General features: G+C 35.7%; 1 protein-coding gene across 3 annotated transcripts in view; it reads right to left on the bottom strand.

Annotated features, from left to right (window-relative positions):
• Nucleotides 1-12,973, bottom strand: part of CTNNA3 (catenin alpha 3) — a 1,485,947-nt gene that overhangs the window by 550,280 nt on the left and 922,694 nt on the right. For all 3 annotated transcript variants that reach the window (XM_046655293.1, XM_046655294.1, XM_046655295.1), the window contains one exon: nucleotides 9,105-9,197. In XM_046655293.1, coding sequence (XP_046511249.1) covers nucleotides 9,105-9,197 — 93 coding nt within the window. The remainder of the gene's footprint in view (nucleotides 1-9,104; nucleotides 9,198-12,973) is intronic.

Below are 12,973 nucleotides of genomic sequence, written 5' to 3'. Positions count from 1 at the left end.
TTTCCAGTGTTTTTTCTTTTCCACAGTTAGGCTTACTTTTCAATTGCTAGAGGAAAAAAATCTAGAAATATATCTTCTGGTCCTCACTCTCCCCTCCTTTCCCACAATGCCACCAGAACCTCTCTTGTTAAGATCACTGCTGACTTCTTAAGTAATAGCTCCACCAGAGACTTGTCAACACTCCTCCCACTGGAACCCTCTGGAGCTTGTGGCGGTGCTGCCCACCATGACGATGTGCTCCAATTGCTAGACTTCCACCATGCCGCACATTCCTGACTCTCCTCATACTTCGATGATTTTTTTTCCTCAGGTTCCTTTTCTTCTCTCCCAGATGTGTTTTCTTAAGGTTCTACCTTTGATCCTTTTATTCTCTCTTGCTCTTTAGCAATCTTGTTCTATGTGTATGGTTCCAACAATTACCACTATATGAATGATTACCATACCTAGCTGTGACATCTCAAGTTCTTGTATATGTTGTTTGTTAATTTCTCCTAATAGAATCACTATCTTCCCAGGTGCCGAGTTAAAACACTCAAGTTTATCCTCTTTTACCTCCCATCATTATTGTCATCTAATTTGTTTTCAGTTTCTGGTCAATTTATATAGCTTATTTACAATTTGTCCTACCTATAAGTTTTTATTTATACATCCTTTATCCAAATTCTGAATTCTGCATATAATATTAAAGAATCTCTTCACTGGTCCTCCTATTTCTTTTTCAATTCAGTTGACACATGGTTTACAGATTAATTCGCAGGAAGCTCAGCTGTGATGACATCACTCTCCTACACAAAACATATAATGGCTTGCCATCCTCTACTAAATTCCAAATCTAAATTCCTTCACCTGGTAGTAAGGGCTACAACCTACGTTTCCATGGTGTATCCAACCTCTCTCTTTTCCACAGCCTGTGTTCTCAAATGAGGCAGTATCTTCTAAGAAGCACTTAGAAATGGGTGGACGTAATTTTGGTTATCACAAAGACCGGGCTGGGAAAGGTGGTAGTTATGTATATAGTGCCCTAGATTCTGGGTTTTCTGGCATGTAGAACCCTACTGCTGTGACTACCTCACACAACAAAGGCAATTGTTCCACCCCAAATGCCAAGAGGCCCCCTGTCAAGAAACTGTCGCTTAGAGAGACTCAATGACTCATTTTTTCATTTTCTGTTATATGCTTTTCCATCTCCTTTGCCTAGAATACCCTTTTCATATTTTCTCAAGCATCCAAGTTTTGTTTATCCCTTAAGGCCTACAGAAAATGTCACTTTTCTGAGAGCCCTTCCTGAATCCCCTAACTCACATGAATCTCTCTCTAATTCCCATGGCATTTCAACCTATTCCTCTCTAACAGGGCTTTGTTTCTACTTGGATAATTCATTTTCCCTTCTCACCGGAAACAACGTAAACAAAGCTCCATCTTCGTTTTCCTCTATGACTAGAGTATTGCTGAGGCTGCTGCAGACCCTTTATGCTAACATGCTTAATATTACCACACATGCCATGAGTGTAAATGAGGGCTCCAGCATAGACTAGCTGGTTTGTGATTAATTCTGAAATTCTTGCCCGAGCCTGTATGTTAAATCATACTTAGTTCTGCCTAATGACTTTTAAGTCATTATCTAATTTTTGACCCCACATCCTCACTAAAATGTAATGCTTATGACTTCTCTTCCACAATTTATGTTTCTTCTTCCAGGACACACTACCTCAGATGTTCTTAGATAAAGCCCCTCCTGGTTGAACCCAGACCTTATTCCTCAGAACTGTTCCAGGAGGCACCCCATGAATCCCTACTCCCTGCCCCCGGTTCACCCTAGCTTCATGGATGATTCCAGTAGGTGGTCAGCAAACATTTGTTGAGTGAAGAGATCCTTGGAGTGAGAGGAAGGGATTGGCTGACTGTGTAATTGCTACAGGATTCATAACAATGATAGTACAATAACATAAAGCCTAATTTCCAGGCTGGGAAGCAAGAGTGTTCATAGCTGCACTCAAGCACTGTCCCTGACACGAAGATCATGGCACCACAGGGAAGAGAGTGATCCTATGCTCCTGGTCTAAAATTATCCTAGACAGTCTTGAGAATCAACCATTCAATCATGATCAGCTTTAAAAAAATGATCACCTCATTTTAGCCTTTTTATAATCTTACATGACTCTTGGTTTCCAAAATCTTAGAGCATATTTTTGCCATTCTCTGAAGAGAAAAGAAATAAATTAGGTCTAATTGTAAAAGACCTGTCACAATTCTCATATGTACACCCTGGGATTCTTAAGGAATATGATTATTTCAAATTGATTGTTTGAGTCTTATATTGTTTAGTTGCAAACAAAACATCCATCATGATCATCTGCAGAAGATGTAAGAAAACATTTCTGCTTTCCCAGAGCATGATACTTAGAAAGCAAAATGTTTTCAATTCTTAGATATGTCAGCTTCTCAATCACACACACAAAAAAACCCTATGCAAATCAGGACATGTTTTTCCATTTGAAAGAGATAGCCCAATGCCCTTACTGAAGCATGTACTAAATACAGTAGCATCATAACTTAATCAGAACAAGCTGCTGTTAAAACAAAACAATCCTGTCCAGGCAGAAGGAGATAATGCCAGTCACTTCACATGATTTGTATTTCAAGCAGACAAAGTGTCATACGGGGATCTTTTATTACTTTGGTTAGAAATTGGGAGTTTCTACACCTCTCAGAGAACAAAAAAGGATGAGGAACAATGGTGGCTTTCAGCATCCACTTGACAATGTCTACAATGCAAAATAATGCAAAATAAGTTCATGTAGATATAATCATTCACCCCTTAAATATGTACTGAGTACCTACTATGTGTCAGGCATTATTCTTAGGATACAACAGTGGACCAAAAATTCCTGCCTTCATGGAGGTTATATTTTTCCATGTTTAAATATGCATACAGGTGATCTCCAGTGCACACCCTCCCTCAGGTACTTTGTTCTTGTTACGCTTCAGAAGCTTCTATGTCTGGGGAAAACTTGACTTTCTTCCTTACTTTTCAACACACCCAATATACAGCCCTTTTAGAAAGTAATTATAGAGCCAGCCCTGATGGCCTAGCAGTTAAAGTTCAGCACACTCTGCTTCAGTGGCCCAGGTTCAGTTCCAGGGCATGGAACCACACCACTCGTCTGTCAGTAGCCATGCTGTGACTGCAGCTCACATAGAAGAAATAGAAGGACTTATAACTAAAATATACAACTATGTACTGGGGCTTTGGGGGAAAAAATTGAGGAAGATTGGCAATAGAAGTTAGCTCAGAGCAAATCTTTCCCAGTAAAAAAAAAAGAATTGTAGATTTCCAATAAGTAACTTATGAAAATATATCTTCAAGTACATCACTGCCAATAAACTAGATGCCTCTGCAAGCTGTTTGAGTTCTTTCAGATCTTTGGATACCATTTGATGAGAGGGATAAACAGAAGATATAACAAAGCTGTACTACATATTGATTCAAATGTGACAGTGATTAGAAAACAACTTGATTTTTGAAAATCTAAGCACTTGTGAAAGTCTGACTAATTGAATATATGTGTATTCACCTTAAGGAAAATATCCTAGTTTTTCACCATGCTTTCTATTAATTAAAGAATCTTATTTATAGAAAGGACATTTAAGACCATCTAATACCTCTCCCACCCAATAATGAAATTTTCTTTCCAACACGTTTGACAAGCCATAGCCTATTTGGCTTTTCTTTAAGCACTTTCAGTTTTTAGGTAATAGCTCACTATAGCTTAAAACAATTCATTCTTTTGCTGCCGAGCCCTTAAACTGTAGGGCTTGAACTCAGCGTGATAGTCTAGACATAGGCATCCTTGTGCCAAGCACATTGTGGATTTTCCATTTCACAAGCTAAGCACCATGATCGTTTTAAAGCTGGAAGATGGTGCTCATGTCAGGCTATTGACTTACGTAGTTGAGTCACCTAAATTAGTACTTTTAATTTTCTGGATTTTTCAGGCCACAAATATTTTTGAAAGAAGGAGGTAGAGGGGAAAGAGAAGTAACTGATAAAGAGTTGGGAAATTTTTATTTTGCCTAGTAAAGAAATAACCATATGAGAAACTATTATCTATTTTCATTATTATTTCATAAGTCAAATGTTTTTTGATGACTATCAGACAAGTAGAAAGCACATAAATTTCAAATAAAAAGTTGAATAAATTTTATTTCATGAAAAAAAGCTAACTGTACTGACCTAATTTCACTATAGACCATGAAAATGCTTTCATGGACCAGCGTTTGGAATTCATTGAACTAGATAACAAATGTCCCTCCCCACTCCGGATGCCCCAGGTGATTTTGATAAGCAATGTTTTTCCTATCCACTCATGCAGTACAATGGATTCTGTTTAACCTAAGGCCCTGATTTTATATTTGCCCTTATTAAATTTCAGCTTATGAGTTTTCAAACATTAGTGCAAATTATCAATATACTTTAGAACCTTGAACTCTGTCTATATTTTATTTTTGTGCCATATGCAAATATAAAATATTTACTTTTAAAATATGTTTCAAGTCACTTGTTAAAAAGGAATAAGGGTCTTTATCCTTCCACCTGGTTGAATTCAAACAGCTATAGTACTCCAGCAATGTTATGATCCAGATCACATTTCGCTCCTTTATGTAAAAGACATATCTATGGGAGGGTCTCAAGATTGGGCGTTGAAAGTCTTGTAGATCAACTTCCCACCCAAGGCTCGTAGTCTCTATACAATAGCTTGGGCAAATGGCCACTCTTTATGTGTTTAAATGTCTGTGGCTTTGAGAAATTCCAAATCCCTCCTTCTTAACAAAGTCCAATCCCTTTCTGGATAGCTCTGTTCAAAAACTCACTCTATATGGAGAAGAAACTTGTATCCTTCCAGCTCCTGCTCATAGGTTGTAGTTCTGCCCCTCAGGGGCCTTTAGAACAAGTCTTTCACATCATAGTCCTTTAAAAATTTGATAACAGTGATCATGTTTATCCAAACCTTACCTTTTCCTGGCTAAAAATTCCCTGTGTCTTTTGTGAGATTTTCACATGACATGGTTTCAAGTCATGTCACTATGCCAGATATCGTCTGCTAAATACGCTCCAAGTGACAATTATTTTTTAAAATGTGATACTTGTAACTGGGTAAAGCATTATAGTTGTAGTCCTTTAGGCCCAGTAAGAGCCAGGATGATCCAATTCACTGAAACCACGTGACCGCAACCATATTTAACAAACAGGAATGCAGTTTAAGTGCCGCCCTTTCAGCTCCTCCTGACCCCGTGTTTTCTCAACCTGACTCACTCCAGAATCAATCCAGCAATTTTTTAGTTGAATGGGTTTTATTTAGAAATTAATAAAATATCTATTTCCTAAAAGAAATAAAACAGAATGTAAAAGTATTCCTCCTTGTTCTTCATCCCAAATCTCAAATCTTGGAAGTAACCACTATTAAAATTCTCATGAGAACATTTTTGAAAATCTTTTTATAACTACATCAACATATGGGTCAGTCTGTTTCCTTTTTTTCACATAAATGGGAATAATATGCACGCTCATCTGAAATTTGCCTTTTCACTTATTATGAGCATCTCTTCCACACCAAAACATACATTGAGCCAATTTACTGCTTTAAACAGCTTCCAACAGTCTCTGCTAACAGACATTCAGGTTGGTTGGAGCTTTTGCCATTACAGATAAAGCTGCATAAAAACCATACTCATAGACTTTTGTGCATGTGCACATATGTATTTGTAGCATAAATTGCTGGAAGTGGAATTAGTGGACCCAAATACGCATGCATGTTTTATTTCAATATATATTGCCAAAGTGGAACTTACACACATGTGCACACACACACATACACACACAATTAGGTCGCACTCCAGATGTACTAATTCTGAATTTCAGGATGTACTATATAAAAAATATACAGTTTAAAAAATAATTTTGAAGTGCAGAAAAGGTTGAGAATAAGATTTAGAACTCATTCTTTGATGAAAAAATGTAAAATCATATTAGTTTTTCTGACAGTTATATTACACTGTTGATTTACATTGAAATGACTATCAACTAAAACCCGTGAGCCTTTTGGGACGTAATTTTTGCTAAGCCATATTTCTTCTATTCCCTATTTTGGAGTTTGTTTTATAGTGCCCAGTATAAATGGTTTAATATTTATGCCTATTATATTTCATCTGGATATGGAGATTTAGTCCATATTCTAGAATATCCAAATTCTTTGTGATTGGATTCTTTCAGCTAATATATTTCCTTTATCCTCTTAGTTTTAACTGAAAACTTTAAGAACATTATTCTGTAATTTTATCCAAATCACTAGTAAAACACTGAGATGAGCTGGGTCAAGGGCAGGTCACTGCAAACCTCCAGTAGAGGTCTCACCCTTGGTTAGCAACTGTACATTAATCAGCCATTTTAAGGATTTTTTTATTATCAGTTACAACTCAAACCAATTATACTATACTTATTTTTTCATGTTGTCAAAAAGAAGACACATCAGATAAATATATTTGGTGAAATTGCTAGGACTTCTTAATGGATTAGACAGGAAAAACAGCTATTAGCTATCATTAGAATATAAGCTGCACAAAGGCAAGGATTTTTGCCTATTTGTTTTCTTTACTATTTTCTCTCCAGATGCATAAACAATGCCTGCCACATAGTATATGGTCAATAAATATTTACTAAATGAAGAATGGAAAACCTCCAGGTTTTTCCCCGGAGCAGGTAGATGAATGGCCACGCCATTAACTAAAACCAGTTAAGACTGACGAAGAAGCAGAATGAGATGTGGCCAGAACAATCAGAGCTTCCATTTTGGTCATTATAACCCTTAGATTTCTTCTAAATATCAAGACGAAAATGTGAGAGGGCAAACTAGATATTTGAGTCTCGTCTTAGAGGAGAGCTCTGGCCTGGAGAGAAAAATCTAGAGGCCATCAGCATGTAGCCATGGAATTTATTGTAATAAATAATAAAATATTAGAGTCCCTGAAGGACAGAAGAAAAATCTGACCATGGAGATATATAAAATATGTTTATAATGGAAAGATTCCATATCTTAAAGCAGCCATTATTCCCTAAAGTAATCTAAAATTCAAAACATTTTAACAATTTCAATAAAAATTCTAACATGTGTTTTCATGGAACTTGATAAGTTGATTCTGAAAGTTATACGCAAGAGCAAAAGGTAAGAACAACAATAATTTAAAGAAAAAAACAAAGGTGGCCAATTTGCCTAGAAGATATCAAGATTTAGTATAAAACTATAGTTAAGACATTGCAGTAGTGTTGGAGAGGTAAAGAAATAAAGCAGTGGAAGAAAATGGAGAGCTCAGAAACTTGTATACCTTGAAATGTATTTCAATTCTTCTATCAATCTATATTTACATATGGAATAGCAGTAAAAAAATTATAAACATTTGATATGCATGCATTATATAAAACGTATTATATATGTCAGCATGTATTATATATGTGTATAGTATATACACATTTGTGCACACAACTACATATAAAACAATGTAAACATTTAAAAAGTGTGTGTGTGTGTGTGAAACAGTGGTAGCATTTCACATTAATTGGGAAAGGATCAACTATTTAATACATAATGGCATCTTAATGGTTAGCATTGCAAAAAAAAATACATCCCTGCCTCATGTTAGACATAAAAATAAATTTTAGATGAAATAAAGATCTAAATGTTAAATAATAATACTTCAATTTTTTAAAAGAAAACATGAGAACTCATAACATTTTTGTTGGAAAGATTTCTTAACAGGGTGCAAACCAACAAACCATGGCACAGCGTAGGTGCTCAAACATCTATTAAAGGAATTAAAAATGGATCATATGTTTACATTAAAGATCTTAAAATCCTCTATGATTAAAATATTATTTTAAAAGTTAAAAGAAAAGCCATAGTCAACAGAAAATATTTTTAACAAACCTGAGCATTGCAATAAAAAAAGACAGCCCAATTAAAAATTGGCAAAGGATTGAAGCAATTCACGGAATTAGAGAGCCAAATGGTCAATAAATATGTGAACAAAAAATGCTCTCTTTAGTAATCAGAAAATTATCAATTAAAACCAGTGAGATATATTTAATACTCTTCAGATTCAAAAGGCTTTTTAAAAAATGACAGCATCAAGTGGAAAAATGAGAATTCTCATAGAGTGTTGAGGGGAGTAATAAGTGACTTAGCCACTTTAGAGACCTAAGCGCAGAATTCTGCTCCCTGTGGGATCTCCTAGAAAACTGACATCACTTGTGAGATCGCAGTTGCAAGTCCTCTAGACTGCAGTTCTCCAGTCAGCTTTTCCTTGTTAATCATCGTTAAGTCCAAAGAAGCAGGCTCCCTGACTGTTTCCTCCGTGTTCCTAGAGACGAAATTGCCAGCAAGGCAAATCAAGCATTTAACACACACTCTACATTTAGTAAAACGAGAATCTCAGCAGATGTCCAGAGACTCAAAGTCTCTAATCATTGTTATATTTCACATCCTTACAACATTTGTGGTCTTTTTTAGGAAGTAATTATCCATATTATTTCTTGCTTATTCTAAGACAAGGTGTTTAAGATTGCCCTTATGTGAATCCTGATTGACTGCTTCAGGACCACTAGTTATCTAGAGATGATTCCCTGAAAATGTGTTGCTCTTCAGATTTAAAAGAACTGAATTGCAGACAAGAAAACACCTCTTGGCTTTTTTCAAACTTGTGCCTTCTTTTGATAAAGGGAAAAAGCAAGTCACTCTTTTCGTACTATTTGAGATTTCACAATAAACACTGACTAAAAATAAATAAAATCTGTTGGGCAAAGCACTGTCTTGATTTCAAACTATATCCTTCTCTCACAAGATTCTGGTATGGTCCCCAAGGGAATGTTACAAGAACCAGGTGCTGAGTAAAGAACTAGGTTCTTAGCAAAGAGTAAACCATGACCTTAGGATGAGTCATCTTCTGTGTTTAAAATAAATATTTTAATATCTTCCCATATGTATAAAAGTCTGAAGTAATATGTAATTTTTATAGCTGGCTTAATAAAAGAGACAGTAACTTAGTTATCATACCTGTGGACACAAGGTTTCCAGGTGATTGGCTGCGATTTTGACAATTTTAATCCCATCTTCATTTGCTGACATGGAACAAGCAAGATTTGCCACCTTCAATACAACCCAAAATAATGGAAATTACTCAGATTATCAAGGAAATTCAGAAACATTTGTTATCCTAGATAAGTAAGAGTATGTACATATTCATTGAAAATCTCAGTGACAAACAACAGTATTTTCATAAATGGCACTGGTATCTATTTTATGGAAGTATTCAGAGACTCTATTAAAACAAATAACAACAAAGGACTCTAGAAAATTGTTCAAAACAAAAAGGAAGATTGGTGAGTGGGTCAGTAAACCCTATACAATCTCTTGCTATCAAAATCTAATCCATAATAAGATGCTAACTATTATGGTTTTCTATGAGACTGAAAGAAGTTTATCAGTGGATTGAATGCTAATAGGTTCTTGGAATCTCATATAATTATGGGTTATTTTAAGTTTGTAATTGGTTTATTATTTTCCAGAGGTCTATTACGCATACTTAAGTTGTATTTAGCATGACTGTATCTTAATTCATGTTTTATTCAGAATCAGATATACTACAAAGCTGGACAAATACAAGATAATTAAATTCTTCCTCCTGCTCTTGATTTTCTGCTACAACTTCATGGCACTCTTTGACATCCCAGCAGTTGATTTGATTCAATCATTAGCAACGCCTAAATTCCTTTATACATTACTGCTTTTGAAACGTATACTCTTTTCTAGTGAAACGGGTGCTCTTTTAAATAATTACCTTTATGTCCATTACCTAAGTCCGATATTTACAAATATTTTCTTTATACCAAGAAAGAGCCGTGAGAAAGAGCATGGGATTCCTTTCTCTTTCTTTGAACCTCCCTCATTCAACATCCCTCTTGCTAGCAGGTGAGTGTGTACAAAGCAGTGTTTACTCCAATCTACAAAATATGTCATTGTCTTCATCTCTGTAAGAAGATCAGTTTTCTAACAATCATTTTTCTAACTTTTCTCCCTTAGTTGTTATATACTCTAACATATTGTATGTTTTACTGCTCTAATTCAAAATGCATTGAAGAGAAACTGTACATTAGCTGCACGCAACGGAAGTGAACAACAAACATATGTTTGGATCACTATTTGTAGAGTACCACAAATGTTACTTCAATGGATTTATAGTCTCTGCTTTTTTATAGTATTACTTTTAATATGTCAATAGTGAAACACCTCCTTGGTTTGCATTTATATATAATGAAATAACAGCCATACATTATTTAACTGTGGAAGGGCATTGTTCACTTTATTAATGTACCTGGAAATGGCTTACTTGAAAAGGTCTTTTGTTGGCTTGAAGGTCACCATGCCTCAACTTTCATACCTGACACATAATTAGCACATTTGTGCATTATTTGAAAAGGGCAGCAGTTTCTGTGCCCCTCTCCCCACCTCCCAAGCCCCACTCACAGAAAGTGAAATTCAGCAGCCTAATTGCCTTGATATGTTTTATAATAATTTGCACTGAACTTGCAGAAAATATCTACCTGTAAATCTGGGCACTGTTTGTTTTAAGTAAAAAAAATTAAAAATTAGTGGCTCAATTTTTTGGTCAAATCGGATGAATGATGTTTAATCCAGTTTAAAAATTACAGAAAGGCGTCATATAGACATTTTTTTACTTTATTTTTTAATGCATCTTCTTTCTCTCTTTTCCCCCTTTTAAAAACACACATTCTTGTTCTGGACATTTGATGGCCACAATGTTTATCTCGGTGCTTACTGTAAGCCAATTCAGTGACTAACATAACATGGAAATCATCCTAAACACAAAGTTTCTATTTACATCAGCAGGCTTAAGTTTTATAAAACTCTCAATTGAAAATACAACACAACTAAAAGTTTTCTACTCAATTAATGATCATATTATCATGCTTGCTTTCTTCCTTTACTCAGATATATCTGAACCACCCCTTACCAGAACTGCTCTGTGTCAGGTAAACTTTCTAGATAACTAAGTACTATTTTCAGATTAAGGCAGGTGGAGTTTTGGTGATATTTTATACAAACAAATTTGAAATTATAATATAGCTGGTATTCTTTGACAAAACAGAAAAAGTTAAGTGATAGAAATAAACTCTCTTTACATTTCTAACTTGAGTGATTTGTGACATATTTTCCAAGGTCACATCAATGTCAATGAAATGAAATGAAATGGAAATGGAAGCCAAATGTAAATGAAAGCCAAAATGTCTTCTAACAATATTCCTAAGCTCCGTGCGGCTCTTCCGGCAGTCAAGTGTGCTCCCAAGCACAGTATGAAGCCTCCCCCCTACCGGTCAAAGAAAGCAGCATGCAGACAAAATATTTTGTAAAATAGTTTGATATATTTGGACATCTGGCATCTTTTGTATATCTAACTTTGACAATGTTTCAAAAGTCTGTGTAAAGTTTCTTATTCAAGAGACCGTTGTCGAAAGTTTCTGCCCACTAAGGGAAATTAGGAACAGGAAGGTTTTGGGGACAAACAGACCTGGGTTTAAACATCGTTCTCACAATTAATAAACTTTTTGATCATCAGCAAAATGTTAACTTCTCTGAGTCTATTTTGTCGCCTGTAAATGGGTATGATAAGACCTACCTCACTGGACTGCTTTGAGGGTGAAATGGGATGGTGTGTGGAAATGACCTGCCACCAGTAGCCCTGATGATGTATAATTTTTTTTCCAACTCATCTATTTCTCTACTAATGGGGAAAGAACATCCACTGTCTAAACACGTTTTATAGAATTAAAACCTTAGGAACCTAAAGAAATTTGGCAAAATATCTATACTGAGCCACAAACTCAAATGTTTTCAGGACCCATGCAAGGAATACAAACAGAGTCTAGATGTAACTAAGTGGTTGGGCTGGGGTGGAAGGTCCCCAGGCAAACATGAGTGTGTATGCCCTACCTAAAGGCATTAGAACTCATTAAAACAAGATGAAATAAAAGGAAAAACTCACCGACTTGACCAAACTAACAGTCTACTGGTTTACTTTAGTTCATAGGTCACCAGTTTGTGATCTCTGACCCCATTCTCTAATCCTTTATTGTACAGATAGGAAAACAAAGTCAAACAGGGAGAAGAAACCTCCTCAAACCATCAAATGACCGGGAGACTACTAACCAGGGATATGTATGTGCTCTTTATGCCACTCTGAATTATAGTATTGACAAAGGTTCCTGCATTGAAATGAGTGACCAGACTTTTTATTGATATTGTGCTATATTCTTAACCCAGTCCAAGAAAATCAAAGTCTAAATTATCCTAACTAAATGGGACCAAAGGCACTCAGGGAAATTCACAAGTTTATTAAAAACAAAAGGCTGGAACTCAATGTTCTCTCATTTTTACAAAAGACAATTATATCATTAAAATCATTACTGATACTGTAATAATTGTAAAATTAAATTAAAAAAATCTTCAAAGAGGGACATATTGTCATGTTACTGAGAGGGGAGTGATTTTTTTTACATCAGTACGTCTCTCGGGAGCCTCTCTTCTTCTCACTAGTCCTTCTGCCCTCTAAGATGTATGTCCCATTCCAGACCCTTTAAACCTGACTAAATGTACTGCCCTATCAGGTCTTTAAAAAAAAGTTGTAGACAACAAGGCCTGGCCAGCTCCTGAACTAATTCACATTTATTATCATCCTATTGATGTTTGTTTTCCTCTTCCTGGGTCCTAGTTCAAGGTCTGTATGTCAATTTTGTATGTTCTTGTCCTCCTGGACCTTGGTTCTTCCTTTTCTCCTGGCGTAGAGCATGTCTTAGGTGAGAAAGTCTCTGTTCTGAAACCTGGCTTTGTAGAACCCCGCCAGCTAG

This window comes from Equus quagga, chromosome 2 (genome assembly GCF_021613505.1).
Source record: "Equus quagga isolate Etosha38 chromosome 2, UCLA_HA_Equagga_1.0, whole genome shotgun sequence".
In the NCBI taxonomy this organism is placed as follows: domain Eukaryota; kingdom Metazoa; phylum Chordata; class Mammalia; order Perissodactyla; family Equidae; genus Equus; species Equus quagga.
Note: the sequence above shows the minus strand (reverse complement) of the source record. Positions and strands in the feature narration are given on the sequence as shown.